The 22543-nt window shown below is 40.1% G+C and overlaps 2 protein-coding genes across 6 annotated transcripts in view; both read right to left on the reverse strand.

Annotated features, from left to right (window-relative positions):
- Positions 1 to 599: 599 nt before the first annotated feature.
- lonp2 (lon peptidase 2, peroxisomal) lies at positions 600 to 16849 on the reverse strand. Of its 3 annotated transcripts, XM_061282972.1 has the most exons (18): positions 16482 to 16849; positions 14323 to 14458; positions 13678 to 13779; positions 12337 to 12468; positions 12047 to 12169; positions 11816 to 11979; positions 11439 to 11533; positions 10933 to 11051; positions 10715 to 10854; positions 9576 to 9717; positions 9084 to 9234; positions 8742 to 8868; positions 8242 to 8381; positions 5865 to 5950; positions 5386 to 5593; positions 5126 to 5316; positions 4025 to 4267; positions 600 to 2858 (listed from the first exon to the last, which is right to left on the reverse strand). In XM_061282972.1, the coding sequence occupies exons 1-17, from the start codon at positions 16712 to 16714 to the stop codon at positions 4037 to 4039; spliced, it is 2520 nt and encodes an 839-aa protein (XP_061138956.1). In that variant the 5' UTR covers positions 16715 to 16849; the 3' UTR covers positions 600 to 2858; positions 4025 to 4036. The 3 variants fall into 3 exon arrangements, with proteins under 3 accessions (XP_061138956.1, XP_061138955.1, XP_061138957.1); XM_061282971.1 differs by having other exon boundaries at positions 600 to 4267; XM_061282973.1 differs by lacking the exons at positions 14323 to 14458; positions 16482 to 16849 and having other exon boundaries at positions 600 to 4267; positions 12337 to 12461.
- A 1048-nt stretch (positions 16850 to 17897) lies between these two features.
- The window catches only part of il34 (interleukin 34), a 30009-nt gene continuing 25363 nt past the window's right edge, over positions 17898 to 22543 (reverse strand). For all 3 annotated transcript variants that reach the window (XM_061283009.1, XM_061283008.1, XM_061283010.1), the window contains exon 8: positions 17898 to 21792. In XM_061283009.1, the coding sequence (XP_061138993.1) occupies positions 21734 to 21792 (59 nt within the window). In that variant the 3' untranslated portion in view covers positions 17898 to 21733. The remainder of the gene's footprint in view (positions 21793 to 22543) is intronic.

The raw sequence follows: 22543 nt of genomic DNA on the forward strand, positions 1-22543 counted from the left end.
GTCCTCGAGGGGCCACGTTCCAATATGTTTTCCAAGTTAGTTAAACACACCTGCGTGAAAAGATTTGGTTGACTTTCACGGGGTCACCTTTTGTATTTACATAATACTTGCAATTGTTTGCATATGCGTACAAAGCAAGGTCCCAATTCTAAAAGCACGATTAGGTATATGCTCACACCCGGTGTCAAACCATGCCCGTTCCGAGCCAGAGCCCGCGTCACCAACCAGTTGGCTATTACACCCTGGAAATACTTGGCCGTCTGTACTCTTTTGTACTAGTGATGTGCATTCCAGTTAGAAGAGACTCATTAGAATCGGTTCGAAGGAATGCAATGTTGTTGTTTGTCTTTTTTTCCTCCTTCCGTGTCCCCTAAAGGGCTTCGTAACACTGGAGGCTCCTGTCAGCTTGCACATAGTGTCCATCTCAATAATCCTCATCTGGACAAGCGCCTTTAAAAATATCCGTACGATTTTCCCACGACATTGAGTTTCACATAATCCTTAATCATCACCTTGTTTGTTCTTTCTTATTCATGCATGGGAGGACAGCCCTATTCAGTATACTGACATTATATGTCCTGCTGCCTCGTGGACTCAAATTGAATACAAATCCTTTATTGTTGATCGTGTTGCAAATACAATAAAATTGAGGACAGATGGAAAAAGTGTCCATTATTTGGACAGTAGTACGTACATTGTTTGATCAGTCACACACTCATTGTGTATCAGTTTTCAAACAGAAAAAACAACCCTGAAGGTCTTTGAATTAAAATCAATCCCTCACACCACACGCGTGCACTCAGGCAGGTTAAAATTGATCCTGTTATTACCACAGACACCCACAGACTGTTTAAAAATAATACTGTCATGGAAACCTGATGCTGGGCAGCGGCGCGGCATGACCAAGGCAGCACGACGGTGTTAAAAAAAAAGAAAAAGAAAAACCAATAGTAATGTATTTGGACAGTTGACCAACATCATCTCAAATGTACAGCCAGATATCTCAATGAATAAAGGCCTGAAAAGACAAAGCACGGGTCACATTCAAGGTGGAAACATCTGAGAATGAAAAACAAGAAGACTGTGTTGCCAGAAAATGTTGAAATCTTCCAAGGTTCTTGAAATGAGTATGGAGAGTGTTGGAAATTTACGCAATTTATTCTCCAGGGCCCAAGCCTTATTTGAAAACTATGATTCGCATTGTGTTTGTTTTTCTTCAAGGCAGGAATTCACACAAAAATAAAGACTTGTACAAGGTGAATTAAATAAGTTGTTCTCTAGAAGGGCCAAAACCAAGATCAATTTTGGATCAGAATGTTGGCAAGAGAAAAGCGTGGAAAAGGAGAGAAATGAATTCAAAGACACCCCATAGCGTGCATGGCAAACTGTTCAAAGGGCAAATGAATCTGATGTTTGTTCAGAGGCAATGCAGTCGCGCAGCCATTGTCAACCGGTTGTCCGCGGCCCTCTAGTGGTCCGTGGCGGCATTGCAGGTGGTCCGCGAAATTGGAAAATAATTGTATTTGTAACATTTATTATTTAGCGGTAGAGCACACTTGTTGGCTATGGACGGACACCCACCTAAGGAAGGCATCCACAGCACACAGCACCTTTGCCTAAAATATTTTTTATGCTCCATTATATTTGTCGGGGATTGTGTATTTATAGACTTCCAGCTGCCAAACCTGGATAGCATTTCAAAGTAGTGCTTTATGTCAATATTAGGGTTTCAAAGTAGGGATTTATGACAACAGGGTGAGGGAACCCACGTGACCAATGGCTGGCCTGTTTTTTTTACGTCTCCCTGCTGCAAAACACGTGATTGAAATGATCAGAATGGTTTCAGGATTCTACAGATGAGCTGATCATCTAGATCTGGTGTGTTGCAGTAGGAAGACTTGGGAAAAGAGGCCGGTTATGGCTCTCGTGGGACCAGGATTCCCTAACCCTGCACTCGAGTTAGGGTTTCTAATGAGGGCTAATGGGCAAGTTTGTTTGAGACTTTCTGCTGTGATGGAGGAGCATAAAGTTTGCAAAACTTCAAGGACTGTCTGGGAATTATTTCAGCAAGAGAGGGGAGGGGGGGGGGGGGGTTGTTATCCACAGCACACCACCGCCCATGACAATGTTAGCGACTTTATATACTGGATAGATCATTGAGGAGCAGCTAACTCAGACATAAATACAGTCATGCATTTTTGGGAGGGGGCATCCGTAACAGAATGTCAAACCTGTCGAAACATATTTGATGTTATGACCTTGAAGGATGTGTTCAAGAGGAAGAAATATGGTTCTGGTCAGAAATGATTATGTATGGTGGGAGTGGGCACATTTTTGTGCTTTGATTTGTACAATGGAAAGATGGGTCTGGCAATTCATATGCACTTGAGGCGTATGTAGACCATATGTATGGAAAATATATTGAGAGAATAGAAATCGAAATGATTGAATCAAGATTCATACATTACCAGCATGATGGTGCACTGGTTAGTTGGGGGTGTGCCAAAGCCTATTCCAATTGACTTTTCCTATCCCAGAACCCTTCTAGCATTGTATGTGTCTGATTTAATTTGAAGTAATGTACTTGTCATGATAAAGAAACACTCTCCCTCTGTTTCTGATGAAGGAACAAAGAAGCTCAAAATATTTGATTTTCAAGCCTCAAACCAGATGACAGCTTTGAGGTGAAGACGCCATGGGGTCACTGGCTGATGAATAACACAAAACATGGATGTTCTTCACGATCCTGTCAACTGTTCTTTCTGCCCATATCCCTCACGTAACATTCTTTTAGAACAGTTTGCTGGGATTTGTCACAAGGGATTTCTGCTTGTACAAAATTGTATTGTATTGTATTGCTGTGTGGAAAGGAAAGAAAAAGTCACAATGTTAGAGATTTTTTTAAGATGTTTTCAAGTCAAGTTGGAATCAACCAATTAATTCTTCACTCCCCCCCGGAATAAGTGAAATTAGCATTGTATAAATACCGTTTTTTTTCATGTATAATGCGCAAAATTTAACTAATTTATTGTCCTAAAATCTAGGGTGCACATTATACATGGGTACAATTTTTTTTTTTTTTTGAAGAAAATCATGTTACAACAATTTAATAACATACGGCAGAATAACATCCGGTTGTTCCCAAAGATGATCTTTTTTCTGAAATAATTTTACGTTTACGGACTTAAGTAACCCATCCGGGTCATACAAAAGACTATAAAAATGGGACTCATTGCCTCCCTGCTTGGCACTCAGCATTAAGGGTTGGAATTGGGGGGTTAGATCACCAAATGATTCCCGAGCGCGGCGCCGCTGCTGCTCACTGCTCCCCTCTCCCCCAGGGGATGGATCAAAATCACACGGGCATGGGTCAAATGCAGAGGACAAATTTCACCACACCCAGATGCGTGTGTGACGATCATTGGGACTTTAAAAAAAAAAAAGAAAAAAGTCATAACTCGGGTGCGTATTATACATGGGTACAGGCTTTTTTCCAGCATCGACATGCCATTTTTACGGTGTGTATCATACATGGGGGCGCATTATACATGGAAAAAAACGGTACTCCCTTGTCATGGTTTTAAATCATTTATGGCCTTTACTTTTTATTTGTATGCATTTTGTGTGATTATTTTGAATGTGTATGTGTGTATGTATATATGTATATATATATATATATATATATATATGTGTATATATATATATATGTATGTCTGTATGTGTATATATGTATATATGCATGTATTTTGTCGTCTTTTCATTTGTGTACAGTAATCCTATTTTTTTCCACGTTTGAAATAAATGAAACAAAACAAAACGAAATGTGATTTTTTTTGTGTGCAAGATTCTGGGACCAAAATTATATAATGAAATATATAACAATACATCAAATGAGCAATTGCTTTCCATTTTACATGTAAAAAGCAAGCATATTTTATTTTATTGATAGAAGGAGCCTTGAATTGGTGACTGGTGACACATGGAAACTTGGGAGTTTGTTTGCATGCATGCTGGAGGGTCGTACCAATGAGCCACGCTACAGCTTGCTGCTGAGCTGAGGGAGTTGACCCATATCTTCTGTCACGGGAAAGCCTCCGTTGAAAGCAGCGTTCAGCACCTGGTCCAGGTCGGCTGCGGTGACAAAGTCCAGGCCGTCTCGCACATTCGCCGGAAGCTCCTCCAGGTCCTTCTCGTTACGTTTGGGCACAATGACTCGCTTGACGCCCGCCCTGTGAGCTGCCAGCACTTTGTCTTTAATACCGCCCACCTGAGGAAGACCACAAACAAATGTGCGTGATTCAATCATTCCCTCATTTTTTAAATCGAAACAAGAAAATTGACCAGTGTATTGTTAAGATACAGAGTAAGGAAGCAAAAAAAAAACCTTGAGGCTAAAGAGCAAAACTCTCAATCAGTTTTATGATTCTTTTTTCAGTTGTGACAAAGAGTACCAATGGCTTATCTTATGGTGCTGAATGATCACTCAGATGATCAGGACATGAAGATACAGTTGCATGCACTTTATGCCAGGGAATTTCCTCAGGGAATCCCTGGCATAAAGTGCAAAAAAAAAACAAAAAACCTTGAGGCCAAAGAGCAAAGCTCTCAATCAGTTTTATGACTCTTTGCTCAGTTGTGACGCAGAGTACAAATGTCTATCTTGTGGTGCTGAATGATCAATCAAATGATCAGGACATGAAAATCCAGTTGCGTACACTTTATGCCAGAGGAAATTCCCTGGTGAGGAGATTTATATGCCGCTCTAATTTTTATGGTTCAGTCATTTAAGATTTGTTGCACACAAACTGTACATGTATTCTTTTCAGTTATGGTCATGTTCTAATCCTTGCACCCTCCTCAAATGTACAAAAATACTTTGGACAAAAATATACATGAACAAAATCTTCTCTGTTGGGAAACAGGAATCATTTTATGGGAAACATTTGTTTGTTTTTTAAACACAAAAAAACCCATAAAAAAAGTGAGAGACACTGTAAAGCGATCAATGCCATAGTTCAAGTCGGTGGGTGGGGTTACAAAGCTCAAATGTGCAAAAGTGCACAATGGCAAACACAGAGCCATCAGTCGAGTTGAAACTGTCTTTCTTGAAGTCAACCTGACGTACCGGAAGAACCAGGCCTCTCAGCGTGATCTCTCCGGTCATGGCGACGTCTGACCGGACCAGTCGTCCACTGAAGAGAGATGCCAGGCAGGTTACTATGGTAACGCCAGCAGATGGGCCATCCTTGGTCACAGCTCCAGCAGGGAAGTGAAGATGGATGTCCGTCCCTTCTAAAGGGTCCGGAGCCCCCACCACTGTTTCCAAAATAAATCCACACGGTAAATGTCCTGTAGGGATCAGTTGGTACGTGTCGATGGACTCACTGTTTGTGAGCCGGTAGCGTTTAGCGTTAGCTCTAAGCCAGCTGATGGAGAGATGCGCCGATTCCTTCATGACGTCGCCTAGCTGACCCGTGAGAGTCAGCTGACCCTCGCCCTCTGTTCGACTGGCCTCCACAAACATGATCTCGCCACCCAGAGGAGTCCAGGCAAGGCCCAGGGCCACTCCAGGTAGTGTAAGCCGCTCCGACACCTGACACATGCACACACATTGGATTTGTCAGATGAAAATCCAACTGAGCAAAATTCATTCTTTCAAAACAAGGTCATGAACGATGAAGTGACAGAGGGTGCAGAGGAAGCGGTGACGTGATGCGCAGGAGATGTCGAAGCTGAAAAACTCACTACTTAGGAGAGACATAAATAGTTGCAGACCAGTTGAGAGACGGCTTTCGATAATTCACGACACATCGAGAGCATTAGCAGTATTGTAATGATCTGCATGTGCTCTTCATCCCACTTACCTCCATGTCGAAGGGCGGAGCTCCCAGGATGTCTTTAAGAGCCCTGTGGTCTATTATGATTGGCATCGCCGGGGGGGCTGCCTTCTCTGTTTAGTACAAAAAAATTACATGGTGCTGAGTTATTTGCTCTAGGTGTTTTAGTGCGTGTCAAAAGATTAACCGTAGATTTGTTTTTTTTGTGACACACATTAACAACAGCCACTTCAAATTTATGACCGATTACTCAATGCTAGGGATGAGCAAGTACCGATACCAAGTATTGGTGCAGATACCAGCCTTGTTTCAAGGTAGCAGAACTTGTGACTTTGTGACCATTTTATGATGAGAAACTGGAAATTAGTAGAACGTTGCCATTGACTTCAGGCAATTCTAAGCAAAATTGTTATCTTGGTCTATTTAGGTCTTTCTTTAATATTATCCGTCATGATTTCTGGGGGAATTTCTATGTATCAAAAGTAATGATGGTATCGGACGGAGCTTGGCATCTGTAATGGTGATGATTAAAGACTCAGTCTGAACAAAAAGCGCTATTGAAAATTCATAGGCGGAATTAGCTGCTCTTTGAGGGAGGACACTTTCTGATAGTCAGGGTAAAAAAAAAATGTGTGTGTGTTCCACCAAGATGGAAATTTGCAGCTTTTGCTCTTCCAAGTCCAATCAGGATATGTTGCTCCACATCCTACAGATGTGCCTTTGGACCGAGATGTGGGGCATACGAAGGCCAAGTCGACATACACAACTCATTCTTGTGCTCCTCACTAATCCAGACCATTCTGTTCTCTTTGTGTTCATGGCTTCTATCCTTTGACTGTTCTGTCAAATCCCTGTCAGGACAAAGTTTTTACTTGCTCTTCCAACTTACAACAAACCTCAGCGGACACATTATAGGCTTTTGCCAGTCAATGCATAGTTTGAGCAGGTCTGGCTCTTGTAAATGTCCAACTGGTGGCCAAAACAACAACAACATAGCAATAAGCTGTCAGTGTCAGGAATTGGCATCAACAGAAAGTCTATAAAGTGAACTCAACAGGAGTACTGTCACATCCACACCTGGGGGAGGACTTAACAGATCAGGCAATGGATATGAATGAAAAGTTCTTAAAAGGAAAGCCAATAAAAAAAGGACAACAGCAAAAGATCAAAAAACAGATGTTTCAAAGAGGTACAGCACAACATGCATGAAGGCAGCCCCAACGCTTTCATCACACTATGTAAACAGTTCACATGATCATGATCCTATCAAGGCAAAAGGATGTGGCTTTTATTATATTCACTTACAGCACATAGAATATTTATAGCATTCTCAAAGCACATGTGAGAATCATTTGCTGAACCATGTGAGAGTCAATTATGCCAATTCCTACAATAAAGCATTGCCCCAATAAAATTGATGACTAGATCAGATGTCCCAAAGGTATTCCGGGGATGTAATTAATAGAGGTGAACCTTTCTTCAAAGTTAGAGCTGTCTAACAATATTCTATATAGTCATGACACATAAAGCTTGAAAGCTGAAAATGAAGACAAGTCAGCACCACAAAATGCCAATGCGAAGATCCAAAGGAAAACACATGACATCTGATCTCAATTAAAACAGATTTGGAGCATGCGCACAGCTTTGGGAATCACAGACTAGATTACTCTAAAAGTGTTAAGTCTGTAATGAATTCAAAAGGAATTCAACTTTCATTTTGAATCTATGATCCATTTCCTATTACATCCTGTCCGCGGTTACTGATGACCTGGAACTGACTTTGGCTGTGAGGCTAGTTTGCTTCCCAGACTGCTTTACAGTCAATCAAACAGGCACTAGACAAAGATAGACACCCAAATAAGTGTGGTAGGAAATTGCATTCATTGGAATAAGACCATGCTGACAAAGAAGAAAGTTTCCTGTAGTTCTCAGCATGTTGCTCTTGGCCAGGGTAAGGATACAAAAGTTTATTGGGCAGGAGATTGGGGCAAATAAACAGACAGCTGCAGCAAAGTGGAGCGCAGACAAATTTATCACAAAGCTACGATAAAGGCTGTCGTGAAGTCGTAACTTCAGATGAGGCCATAAATACGCAACAAATGAAAAACAGTAAGTACGGCAGTAAATTGATCGTGTCGGATTAGAAAGTGCTAAAGTCTTTTGACTTGTCTGGTAGAAAGATTGAATTTACAATCGTATTTTTCTTTACTTATGCAGTCTGAGTTGTAGTTTCAAATTTGGAGAAACTACCTAGATTTATTTTCTATGAAAATTCTCAGAAAATTGTCTGATTTCTTACGTTATGCGAGCTAATTCAAACACTTTTTTTTCCTAAGGGTCGTCATGACATTTCTTAGCAATGTGTTCTTTTTCCGGAAAAGCGGCATTAGCGTCAACATTTTACCTCCCTGTTGTGTGTGATCCTCTGGAGTCAATTCTTCACTCTTAGAATGTGTTTGGCCTTCAGCGATCTTTACAGCAACGGCTCGGCAGACGGCTCCAATTTTCCTCTCCAGTGAGCGTACACCAGCCTCACGTGTGTACCTGTAAAAAGCCAAGCAATGCTCAGCTTCTATCGAGGTGTGGAAAAGTGTCTCAAGTGCATCAACCAATCAAATCAAATCGTGCACAAATATCATTTTATAGACTTCCACCAGCTGTCATGAGGTTTACACATCCTTTTAAAAAAAAAAAAAGTGCATCTTTTTTTTTTTTAAATTAAAACAGTGACACAGCCTGGTTGGAAATCCTTGCATACTCTTCTATATGCTTGCTAGGTACAAAATCTAAATAGCATTTTAATAATAATGATGATAATAATAATAATAGGAACAGACATTTGTCTTCTAATTGATGCATCTTCAACCAGAATGTTAATTTTAGAGGATCTTTTTCTGAATGCACCTGTTAATAATGTCCATGGTGGTGTCTGGAGGTATATGCAGCTGCTTAGTTGATAATCCGTGCTGCTCCAATTGGTTAGGGATCAGGTGCCGGTTACTTATCTCCACTTTCTCCTCCTGCGTGTATCCTGAAACGCTCATTTGACGACATGGTGAGTTTTTATAAAAAGAATGTCAACAATAGGTCTTCCAAACTAAAGAATAAATCCAAGTACCTCACAAATGTTCACTTTCAATTCTTTGCAGTAATGTGGCGTGTCGTATGCATGAATGTACTGTAGATGTATCGAATTGTGATCGGACACACAGTTTGATGTATGTTCATCAAGCGTGACTCACTCACCGGGCACCTGCAGCACCTCCATTCTGTCCAGCAGGGCTGGGGGGATGGTTGCAGTGGTGTTGGCCGTGGCGATGAAGAGCACTTGAGAGAGATCGAAAGCCACGTTGAGATAGTGGTCTGTGAAGCTGTGGTTCTGCTCCGGGTCAAGTACCTAATGGTGCGACGTGAAGTCAGCTTAGGGTTGCGAAAAATTCAAAGCATGCGCTGTTGGATAAGCACGTTCAAAGCAAAGATGAATTATCCCGTATGAGCTCAAATCTTTTGTTTAGAGAGACTTTTGTTATGTTGACGGGACAAAAATTCTCGTAACATTCTCCCTGTCTTCACTTTCCATTGACGTGGAAGCGCTGTTCTGAAAGTTCGGCAATTGTTCCGCACACGTGCTGGCCGCCATAATTACACGCATCGCCATGTTGGCGGGGGAGGGAAAATTTATGTCTGAAGTATGATTCATGCGCGGGCACGCACAGAAAGTTCACAAGGCGAACTAACCTCTAGCAGTGCAGCTGCAGGGTCTCCTTGCATACTCTTCCCCAGTTTATCCACTTCATCCAGGAGGAAAACTGGATTATTGACACCCACCATCTTCAAACCGTTGATGATGCGGCCCGGCATGCTGCCTACATACGTACGCCTGGGCTCAGAGTAAATATTAGATATCATTAATATCATTATTACCAACATAAAGAAACATCAAAATACAGGTTTAAGTAAGCAAGCGGAGTCTCCTGTACATGTCCCAATATGGAATACACAGTACGCATTGCATATGCTTTTACTCAGCAGCAACCTCGTGGATTATTCTCCGATAGGGAATACACCCTCCCTCCCCACTGTTGACGAATGGTTGCCTTCCTGCAAGAAGTATTTTATAAACAAAACCAGAACAAGCAGCAATGCGAGACACCACATGACAAAACTGAAGTTTGGGTGAAGAAGCTTTTTTTTTTTTTTTTTTAAAACAACTGCAGATGGTCTTCATCACCTTTGAAACCACTACCAGACATGTGGAAAGCATTACTCACAGTCTAGTTTTGGACTAGTTTCAAAATGTTGGTAAATTGTACCTGTGAATGGAAGTAGGCTTGTACACAAAGTCCACTTTACACATGACTAAAACCATATGAGCTGAACTATGCCGTATTCACACAAAACTCAAGAACACCATATCATACACTCTGTGTCCATATCGTGTGCGTATGTTTTCTCTGTCTTTCCAATAGTAGAAGTTTAATATCCTACTTGGCATATAATTGGCAAGTAGGATAGTACTTGTTGACGAGTTGACAAATAATATTGCCGTTATTATTTTTGGTCAATGTTCATCTTATAAAGATCATTAAGTTCAGGACTTAATATTTTATATCATTACTATGTTCATTATCATATCATGAAGAATGGAAATATAAATGAAGAAGTGGCATTTAATAACTGTAGACATCCTCCTACTCCTAGAAACGTTTGTGAGGCGCGCTTTTCTTATTCTTGCTTGCTTGTTCTTATTGAATACTGTGACATCCCAAAGGACAAATGGATACATCTGAAAATGTTGCCGGTGTGTCATTCCGTAACTGCCTGTATTGACCCACGCGAACAATTACGAGACACACAACAACTGAGGTCCAGTCTACCTGTGTCCTCGGATGTCCGACTGGTCACAAACACCCCCAAGAGAGATGCGATGAAACTCTCTGCCTAGAGTCTTAGCGATGGAGCGCCCCACGCTGGTCTTACCGACTCCCGGTGGTCCCACAAAGCATAGGATCGGGCCCTGATGACAAACCCAAAGTTTTCTTATATTTTATTGTCTAAACAAACAGTTATGTATCGAGTGATGTATTAGAGGAACCTTCAGTGAAGCTTTCAGCTGTCTGACAGCCAGGTACTCCAATACTCGTCTCTTTAGCTTGTCCATTGCGTAGTGGTCATTGTCCAACAATGTCCGGGCAGCTCGGATATCCAAGCAATCTGTGGAATTTGCGGGGTTTCCATGAAATGTTGACACAAACAGTTTGGGACAAAGTAGAGAAATAAATACTTCTTGAAATCTTTCAAATGTAAACATTTTTTTCTGATTTGAGAGGACTCTAAAGCAGGTAAAATCCTGTGCTGCAAAATGATTGGGTGCTTGCAGAACTTCCCAAACAAGATAATTGGAGAAGCCAGGGGCTTTTCCGCCCTTCTTCTTCTCAACCGAGCAGAGAGGGGAGGGTTGAGGGTTGCGGAACGACGAAGATGAGAGCATACGCGGCTGCCTCCTTGATATTCCTCATACTGCTCGCTTTAAAGCTGTTCTCACTCTAGATTTTTTTTTTATGACAAAAACGGAATGACTAGAATTAAAATGTTGTTTACCTTTGGTGCTTTTGCTCCATGGAAGCTCTACCATCAAATCCAAGTAGTTTCGAGTGAGGGCATATTCAGGCATGGATTGCGGCATCTTCTTTAATCTACAGAAAGATGAAAATTTGAAAAAATAATTTTTAACAAGGATTCACTCAACAGTGATGGTTTTGGAGTAATTCTATTCGTTAAGTTCTCAGTGATGCAGATTGTCTGCTCAGTGACTTAATGTTTCTGAACAGTGTATCACAGAGAATTAAATTAGTATATTTATCGTAAAACAGTACTTCAATGGTTCAAAATTTGTACGAGTAAATCTTTTGAATCGCAGTTTGATCACATAATGAGTGGATTATTTGAAGCCCTCTATCATGACATACAGTATTTACCTTTTGACCTCTTTTAAGCAAACTCTGAGAGCTGCATCCGGCATGTTGGCCGCATGAACTTTCCTAACCAGGGAGGCTGTATCATCACTCTCCTCTTCCTCATCTTCCTCATTCAGATTGAAATGTCGCCCCGGAAACATCCCACTTTTACACACGGATAGCACCTAGTGAGACAATACACAAGCGATTCATAACAACGCTTTGGACTGCAGACGCTGATATGATTTTTACCGTCTTTTCTGGGTCCGGCAACATTTTCCGTGTCTTCTGCACCAATTTAAATCCTTCTATCTGTCTGGTGAGCATGGGCAATGTTTTCTTAAAACGCTCCTCCAAGCTAACGGCATCCAGTACCTTTATGACAAAGTTCAGTCGCAAATATTGGCATTATTTCAACATTGATACCATCAAACAATTTGTTACTTCAATTTTTTATCCCCTTCAAAGGTGAGATGGGCTGGAACAGGCGCTACCCTAATGAGGACAAGCGCTGTAGAAAAATGTTTAATTTGCACCCCCACCTGTAATTTCTCCTTGTTTGAAGTGCGGATCATGGAGGCAACAACATCAGGCAGAGTTTCCTTGGGAAGGTTGTCCAAAAGACGTCTGAATTTGGCCACTACTGGAACAGACATGTCCAGCATACCTAACAACTACAAAAAGTGAACTTATAATTTGCATTGAGGACTGGATTCAGGCTCATACAAGGATATCTCACTGACTAATCTCACTAAAGTCATAAATGGGCTCGGGTGTATAATCTATCAACCCTAACACAGGGTACGCCTTTGCTCCTAGATAATTTGTGGTGCAGCAACGGACAATGAAAGAATACATAAAGTTCCGGAAGTGTGCGATTGGTTGGGGCATTGAATGATAGCAATGTCTTTTGAAATCTAGGGTGACGCACTCGTGAATGTCAGAAAGGTTTTGAGGTCCACTGCACCAGCATATGGTTTGAAGAGGAGTCTGTGTAATGTTCTACTTTTACTCACGTAAATATCCTGACAACTCACCGTGTCGAATTTCTAGTTTATTTCAGGAGATAGAATGTTAAGGATTTTTTTTTTCTGCCTTATTCATTGATGTGGAGGATTGAGATTGGTATGTTGCAATGCAAATACTTTCAATACTTAAACTCCCAGGAAAGTTTTGTGAAACATCTTTGGAACATACTCCAACCACTGGATAGGCTGATGTTGAATTATCTTGCCACAATGGATCAAATCATTTTCTATCAACTAAGGCACAACCAGCTCAGTGGTCTAGTGGTAGAGTGTCCACCCTGAGACTGGCAGGTTGTGGGTTCAAACCCCGGCCGGGTCATACCAAAGACTATAAAAATGGGACCCATTGCCTCCCTGCTTGGCACTCAGCATTAAGGGTTGGAATTGGGGGGGGGTTAGATCACCAAATGATTCCCGAGCGCGGCACCGCTGCTGCTCACTGCTCCCCTCTCCCCCAGGGGATGGATCAAAATCACATGGGGATGGGTTAAATGCAGAGGACAAATTTCACCACACCCAGATATGTGTGTGTGACGATCATTGGGACTTTTTAACAGGTCAACCAATTCCTTTTCATAACACAAGGCGCTTATTGTTGAGTGATATCTCTATTTATACAAAAGTGCAACCCAAAAATCAAGAACGTATGGGAGGTCGGATAAAACCGATGATGATTTGCCCCAAAGGTGCAAATTTGTGATTGTGTGATGAAACGTGATCCCTTTAACATTATCTCATGTGTTGTTTTAGTAAAGAAGTCAAAAGCAACAATCACCAGAGAGTGAAAGAGAGGACAGAGACATAGGATAGGGGTTGCTTGAGCAGTTAAAGCAACGGCCAATAAAGACAAAACACCTGCAGAGCTGTCTGGTAGAATATTTGTGACAATTCCTCCAGCTCTCCATCTCCTGCCGAGACACCCTCTGCTGGAGTGGTGTACTGTTCCAACTGCTCCACCTGCAAAGTTGCGATAAAATGAGCGTGACGAAGAAGCCTGTTTAAACTCAAATGCCCTCCAGTGTTGTTGTATTAAAGCAATTTGGCAAGGAAGAGGGTGGCAAAATATTTCCATAGAGAAGAGAAAGACTCATTGTGAGAGAAAACACTTGATTTTTGTTGATGCTGCTGTGGGCGGCCCAAGCAGTTATTGGAGCCGGGGGGACAATCTGTTTTTCACAAAGGATGAAAAAGGCTTTGGAATTTATTTTCTCTCTTGATAATAAAAACTTGTTTAAAAAGTGTTTTTTGTTTACTTGTGTTGTCTTTGAGTAAATCTAAGTCAGGTTGATATTGGAAAACATTTAGTATGAGGCTGTAGTATGATATTTTGTATGGTTGTACTTTAGCAACACAAGTCTCCTCTCCTATGGCCCAAAAAGTTAAATACACACCCTTTTTAAAATCAACAGCTAACTCTGTGCTGTGCTGGACACTATTGTTGAAATTTTGAAAGGATGCAGTACATAGAAACGCCAAATAAATCAATTCATATGTTTTCACCTCAGCCAGAATAAATGGTCGTTCCGTCAGCAGGCTTGACACACTAAACCGGCACAATCCAGTGATGAGAAGGCTATAGTGTGGGTTTGGCCAGTTACTGCCCACTACCTGAACTGCAATCCCAGCTGTGCCAATCCTGCCCACAAAAAGAGAAGTGATAAGTTAGAGATCAGCAATAACAATAAATACCAAAAAATAATTTAAAAAAACCAACAACAACAACAAAAAACCTTCGGGCATTGCGACAGTTTCATTGACCCTGCTCTGACTCCATAGACATTTTGTTGAGGACAGAGGCAAAAGTGAGCCTGTTGAACCCTTTCGATCAGTAAAACCACTAATCGAGCCAAGTTAGAGCATTTTAGTTCTTTTTTGATCAAGAAAGTAAAGGTGCAATTATTGGATGCCCCTAAAAGGTTATCCTGACCAATTGGGTTTCTCTCAGATCGTCCTGCTCCTGAATATCATTATTGACGTTGGATCCAAAAACGGTCTCCACTCTGAACTAATGTAGTCTTTGATCACTGTTAGAAGTTACTGCAACCAGCAGCGCATTTCTCATGAATAGAAAGGGTTCAAAGAACCCCTCCTAATTTGTTAATCTCGTTTATTCTCTCAGCTCTGTGCAGAGTTCAATTGAACCGGTGTCCACGAACAGCTTGTTAATTGTTGGCAGAGAGGCACTGACCACTGCAAGTCCTTATAAAATTCATGTCAATTTTTAAACTACTGTACCAAATAATTTGACCTTTAAATGAACCATCACATTTGAACTTTGTTTTGTTTACTGGACTTGATATATAAAAATAAATCTATGCATAAATGTGTCCAACATTTTTATGAGAAATATGCCTAAAATGTGCATATAACTAGACCTCACTTTCAGCCATCATCACAGGATGAATTCCTCTGAGTGTGATTTTCTTCCTTGAAAGCACAATGAAAATAAGCTGTTACTGGTTTTCCACTGCCTGCTTTAGTTCCCAGGCCTGTTGGATTGATAGGACCGGCTGCTATGAACAGATTTTTGCCAACACAACACAGGATTTCGATGACTGGTGTTGCGCATTTTACTCTGCATGTGGTACCTGACAACAAGGAAGATTGTGTAGCTTTCTGTGATGTTATCTTTGGGCGAAAGAGGTGGCGACTGGTTAGCTATTATAGGTTTGACTCTTGTGGTCAAAGTATTGTGTATTAATTGTGCAGTTTTAACATTTGGCTTTGCATTAGTGGTTCATTTCAATTTAGAGAACAACTAATGATTTATTTTTAGTTTTAAGACGACCAAATTGAAAGTGGTCCGTCGTCACGAGAAATGCCACTGTATAGAGCCTACATTATGAAAAAAAAAAAAAAAAAAAAAAAAATACTGACTTTGCACCCGACCAGCAATACATATAAATAGTTTAAGCCTTAAACTAAACTAGGCTTAAACTAGTTTGCCTTAAACTTTAAGGCAATGTGTGGTGAATGTTTTTCTTTTGAAGTGCAGTATAATTGAATCAGTTGTGCAATTGCAAACAAGCAGAAAAAAGTCAGTGCGGTGGTGAAAACAGCCTGCTTCTCATTAATGTAAGTTGGAAACCATGAGCTAGTTATAAAGGAATATGTCAAGAGGTTATTTTTTGTTCCCACCCTACACCTAATGAGGACAACTATACTGTAGAAATTGCATCAATGATTGTTCAGGTAACCAGAAAAGGAGTTAAAAAACAGAGTGGCCTAGTGGCAGGTTAAAGTCCATCTTTGTGTGCTTGACTGTGTTGAACTCCTCAGATCTGTTACTCTATAACAAAAAAAGTTATGAAATAAAGTCTTATTCATGACAATGAGGTATAAAGAAGTGTACTGTATTCATCCATGCACTATATAAAAGAACAAATTACATATTTCTATTTGCTAAATTTGACAATGATTCCCCACCCCGCTGCAAATACAGCGCGACTCACCAATCACATTATAATGTTGTGTAACATGCCAGCAGACAGTGATCAAATGTTGTGGCTGTAGTTGCTTGAAAATAACAACTTAGTGAAAAGCTGTCAGTGCATCACATCTTTTTTAGCTGATGGCCATTGACTTTTCTATGCTACTTGAGGTCACAAGCAAACCTAATGAAACCATAACTCCGGTGCTTATGTGCTTATCAACATTACTTGTGCAAAGTGGGGAGGTCGTCGGCATCCTTCGCGGGGTCTCTGGTGTTGGGAATCACTCCAATAATGGTGCTTTTGAGCGAAGTCCCCTTGAGCAAACGTTGCTTGATCAAGTGCATGTTCCGAGGAGTATCTACGTTGAAGCGAACAGTCGAGCCAGGAAGGAGAACACTTTCGTGGGTCAAAAGCAACGGGAGGCGGCTCGGCAACTTAATTCCGCCGAAGGATGACATCTTTAGTAGGTATAAGAACGCTTGCAGCCGAACCTAAACAATAGAAAATTGCGTTAGTGGCTTATGTTAGCAAGTACCACCACCTCGGGATAATTTGTAAACACTCCAGCCTTTAACTGTCAAACTTATCGGTCAAGAAAAATCTAATGACTTCCTTTCGTATTTTCAAAGTAAAAGCAACATTGGGGAGCAGTTTCTCTACAACAGGAAAATGATGTAAATATAAGACTATAATTGTTTGCTTTGTTTTGAATAGACGTTTAAAATACATTATATCTATGGCTTTCTATTACTTGATGATTTGCTTTATTAATTATTCAATGAAATGCTTTGATTTTCGCTTGCTACTCTAATCAGATATCGACTTCCTGTGTGCGTCTGCGTCTACAATGGCGAATTGTAAGACTCACATAATGCAACCACTTTAGGGTTTCAAACTTCATTCAAAGTTCTTCTTTCTAGTTAAAGTATAGTTAGAGTTATGAATATACATTCAATTTAATAAATTCCAGTTGTTGTATTATCTCACCTGTTTATTTATATTCAACCAGTAAAGTTATGAAATTATACAATTATTTGATATCCCAAAATTATTTGACAGTTTTCTATCAGGGAAAAATCAATATTTTACTTACTATTGAAAACCTGAACAATATGTAATAAATTGTGAGGATTTAGCATTAGCATTAATCCTCATCGTAAATACAGATCAAATCTGGGTATTTTTGTCTTCTATGAAAGTCATCAAATTGAAGATTAAAGCACAGTTTTACATGCTTTACAGTGATGGCTGCAGTTTTCTTTTTCTCTCCCGGGGCTAAAATTGGGCTTGGAATATATATATATATATCTCCATCCATTTTCTGAACCCCACGGGGGTCGCGGGTGTGCTGGAGCCTATCCCAGCCGTCATCGAGGGACACCCTGAACCAGTTGCCAGCCAATCGCAGGACTGGAGGTGGAATTAAACCCGCACCCTCCTAACTGTGAGGCGGACTTGCTACCCAGTGCGTCACCAAGACACCATATATATATATATATATATATATGTGTATATATATGTGTATATATATGTGTATATATATATATATATATGTGTATATAATGTGATATTATATCTTTATAAAATGTATTTCCTAGCTGATGTTTATGTAATATCACAAGGAATTTGACAATACAGTACTTAAAAGTGGAAAGATCTGTTTTATTATGTCATGAAATATTACAATAGACGCAACTTTAGTTAATAAAAATAACAATTAAATTATACTTCTTTCATAAGCGTATTGTCACATACAGTATCATTATACATTTCCAAAAATAAATAAATTCAGTATCCTGTGTACAAAAAATGTGATCTATGTTTAAAACAAGCAAACATTGTTTTTGCAGGCATATTTATGTTGTCCATTGTCATTCAGAGGTTGCAAATACCACTTCAAGATTAAATTTTTTTCTTGTTTCTATACACTTTAAAAACACTCGTGACAAATACGTATCATTGCATTTGAGTGATGTGATTGTTAGCGTGAGCAAAAACCCAAGCTGCATGTACTTCAATACACATGGTTCAGCAATTATTGTACACATTGTACATAAAAAGGTATGAGAAACAATACAGTTGATGTCAGATCCAAAATACGACCAATGACAATAACGACTGACACATAGGGCATGTGTCAAAAAAGTTCCAGGATTGGCATCACTACATATTTATATTTGAAATTCACATTACATGTTATCGTAATCTCTATTCTGTGCCATGCCTAGATTTTTATTGGCTTTATTTAAGTACACAAAAATATAGAAGATGCAAAAAAATAAATCATGTCAATTTGTCATAATTTATTATTTGACATGGATTTAACATAATAACTACACTGCTCAAGATAATTAAAGGGACACTTTGAAAACACATCAGATTTCAATGGTGAAAAAAAAAGTTGGATATCTATACTGATATGGACAGTTTAATGTCTCAGGAACAAAATGATACCACATCTTTTGATGGAACTAAAAGTTTTCAGCCTCAGTATATAGACACCCCAAAAATCAAAGTGGAAAAAATGATGTGGCAGGCGCGTCCATTTTGCCTAAATTCAATTTCTGCAACTCAAGATTCTTTTCAATATCTTGTGTGGCCCCCACGAGCTTGTATGCATGCTTGACAACGTCACGGCATGCTCCTAATGAGACGACGGATGGTGTCTTGTGGGATGTCCTCCCAGATCTGTCTAAGGGCATCAGAAAGCTCCTGTAAAGTCTGAGGAGCAACCTGGCGGCGTCTGATGGACCGAAACATTATGTCCCAGAGGTGTTCTATCGGGTTTAGATTAGGTGATTGTGAGGGCCATTCAATTGTGTCAATTCCTTCATCCTCCAGATACTGCATACTCTTGCCACATGAGGCCAGGCATTGTTTTGCATCAGGAGGAACCCAGGACCTACTGCACCATGGGTGCAAGGATTTTATCCCGATACCTAATGGCAGTCAGACTGCCGTTCTCTAGCCTGTAGAGGTCTGTTCGTACCTCTATGGAAATGCCTCCCCAGTCCATCACTAAGCCACCACCGAACCGGTCATGCTGAATGATGTTGCAGGCAGCATAGGGCTCTCCTTGACTTCTCCAGACCCTTTCACGTCTATCACAGGTGCTCAGGGCGCCAGTGGCGGACTTGCCAATTCTGCTGTTCTATGGCAAATGCCAATCGAGCACCACGGTGCTGAGCAATGAGCACAGCGTACACGACAGGACGTCGTGCCCTGAGGCCACCCTCGTGAAGTCTGTTTCTGACTGTTTGGGCAGAGACATTCACACCAGTAGCCTGCTGGAGGTCATTCTGTAGGGCTTGGGCAGTGCTCAACCTGTTCCTTCCTGCACAAAGTAGCAGATATCGGTCCTGCTGATGGAATGAGGACCGTCTACGGCCCTGTCCAGCTCTCCTAGGGTAACTGCCTGTCTCCTGGAATCTCCTCCATGCTCTGGAGATTGTACTGGGAGACAAATCTTGCAACAGCATGCATGGACGTGCCATCCTGGAGGAGTTGGACAATCTGCGTAACTTCAGGAGGGTTAAGAAATCGCCTCATGCTCCCAGTCGTGATAATGACACTAGCTAAAGCCAACACTTGTGGAAAAAACATCAAGATCAAGACGGAGGAACTCCGTCAACACCAATGCAGCTGAAACTGATTAACAACCCCTTCTGCCACGTACCTGACCAAAACCTTATCAGAAAAGTCTAATTGTATTCATGCCTGATAAAAAACTGTTCCTTTAATTTTTTTGAGCAGTGTATATACATAAGTGCTTAACATTTTTGTTGGATCACCTTCAACATTCAATATACTTTTTTTTAGGGTTAGGGTTAGCCCAGGGCCCAGTGTTTGTTTTCTGTTTTTGTTGAGACAGAACTCTTTAATAAACACTTGAACCTAGTGTCTCACAGTTTTATTGATCACGCGATAGAAAAGACTAAAGCTGGTTTGATGTGAAAAAAGCTTTAAAGTAGTTTGAATGCTTTTGTCATTTTATTTGACCTTAGCTTGCAACATTTTTCTGGTAGGTAACTTCACTATGGTGAGGCTTCATTTATTGTAGAATAACTTGCAGCTTAATATTTTCCAAATACTTATAATATTAAAAAAAAGAAGCAGTTTTATGATGACACAGTGGTAAAATTGTGAGATTTAAGTCATGTCAGAAGTGTAATATTTCTATCTTGAGTAGTAATTTTATCCAGATGGCAAAGATGCAGCAGTCAATCTTCAAAGGCCGGCTTTATAATAATATAAATTGTAAGTCTTTACAAACACTTATGATGTCATTCTGGTGTTATTCATCAGTACTCGGGTGAGTTTTTTTTTTTTTTGACAAAATAACACAACATTGTGCTGTATATTTAAAGTGTTCTACTTTTTCTGAATATCACATTCTGTTCTTTATTTTACGCTGTGCAATCTTTGGTTGGAAAACATTTGTTTTTGGAGCATTGATATTCCACAAACTAAACAGAAAAACGTGGTTTACAAAAAGACACATTTGCTTATACTGCATAAGAAAAAGAAAAATGGAAATGTAATGTTTCTAATACATTGCTTGTAAATACAGTTGTATGACCCACATTGACAGTGCACATTGATGCATGTGAAATAGATACTGAAAAAAACAACAACATCATTTGCTAGACCACTGACAATCGAACCATGAAAATTCAGACTCAATTTATCATTTTTGCACAAATTCTCCTGAAATCATGTCTGTCAAGCTTCTTCTAATGCAAAGTAAATGCACAGTAAAACATAAAAGCTGGACAGATTTATTACTATTTGTTTGTCATTGCCTGAGTCTCTTTGTGCACAGCAAATGTTCAGAATAAAATACTTTTCATGGATAACACACAGAACAATATAGGTAATAAAAGCATAAAAACAATTATGCTTTTATTACCAGCAGAACCTGGGCAGGGGTGGGGTAAATAGCCAGTCTTTTGAGAGGGAGTTCAAAGACATTGCAGTCACAAAGAATACGGTTGCAAATCAGAGTTCACCAATATGATTGTGGTGTAAAGTCATCCGGTCATAAATCCAACGTGAAGCACATTGTAATAGGCTCATTTGACATGAACCAGGCAGGCACCTACACAAGAGCACATGGTGGGCTTTGCAAGCCAGATGGTTGGGCAAGCATTGTCCTCCAGAGTTTTAAGTGAACCCTGCGGTGTGGATAAGGCAGGTTGCAGCGTGTGCCACATTCCAGATGGACAAATAAACTTGACTTGACTTGACCCCATCCATCTTAGCAAATAATTTAGGTCATATATATATCATGCATCTGGTAAAATATATGTCAATATGAACAAATCTTTGAGGAGATATTAGGGCCAAACGATATATATATCATATTATCCAGCAGGCTTTGAGGAAAAAAAGTTAAAGTGGATTGTCCTTCAAGATCCCTCAAGGTCAAAGAAAATACCTAGTCAGACGAGGGACCACCTCACCCCACTGGCCTCTTCTCAGCTATTTGCCGTTGAGACATTCTTCTTGATTTTACGACAATGGGAGGAATCCAATTCTATAAAATAAAAAATGAAAAAACATATTGAGAACTTAAGAATTTCATATTACGCATGGAAGTAAAAAGTTCAAATCAAAACAGTGTGTTTGCATTTGCGACAAAAAAAATAAAAATATATGCCTCTAAAGTCTCGCAAAACATCATTTACAATATCTCATAAGACCTCAGAGCAGTGACCATTTAATAGACTTAAGTCGACGAGTAGTTTGTTTTTGTTGTTGTTGTTTTTCGGTTGAGTGTGTAACCGTTATTCCATTGAGTACCATCCATCCACCCATCCATCCATCCATCCATCCATCCATTATTTATTTTCTGTACCGCTTGTCCCCACGGGGGTCGCGGGTGCGCTGGAGCCTATTCCAGCAGTCATTGGGCAGAGGCAGTCAACCATCGTAATGTTTTACTGCTTTGCAAGTTTGCTCAAAAGGAAGTGGCCTTCATTAGTGGTATATTTTTGGAAGAGTCAAAGGTCGTTGTGTTCTCCAGAATTTAAAAACTTGTACAACACATGGGCTGCTGCCACATATTGACAATGGCAGATTGCGTGTGACAAGTCACTTTCAAACATTGAGTATTCAGACAATGAACATTAAAGTCCATGGAAGAATTAATTATATTTGGCTCTGGCACCAGTGTTTGTGGAGCAACTTTCGAATTTTGAGGAGCAATTTTTGTCATGTTAATAAACAAAGATCACAAGAGTATTTCAAATATTTGATGACAGAACAAGATGGTTGATTCAACATCT

The sequence above is a fragment of the Syngnathus typhle genome, linkage group LG7, assembly GCF_033458585.1.
Source record: "Syngnathus typhle isolate RoL2023-S1 ecotype Sweden linkage group LG7, RoL_Styp_1.0, whole genome shotgun sequence".
NCBI lineage: Eukaryota > Metazoa > Chordata > Actinopteri > Syngnathiformes > Syngnathidae > Syngnathus > Syngnathus typhle.

What these genes read in the sequence shown, in the direction of transcription:
- lonp2 (XM_061282972.1), bottom strand. Translation starts at nt 16,714, where the DNA reads ATGTCATCCTTCGGCGGAATTAAGTTGCCGAGCCGCCTCCCGTTGCTT. An exon ending in GACCTCCCCACTTTGCACAA is followed by an intron (nt 14,459 to 16,481) that starts GTAATGTTGATA and finishes TTTTGTGGGCAG; the next exon opens with GATTGGCACAGCTGGGATTG. An exon ending in TCGGACATCCGAGGACACAG is followed by an intron (nt 9,718 to 10,714) that starts GTAGACTGGACC and finishes CTCTGAGCCCAG; the next exon opens with GCGTACGTATGTAGGCAGCA.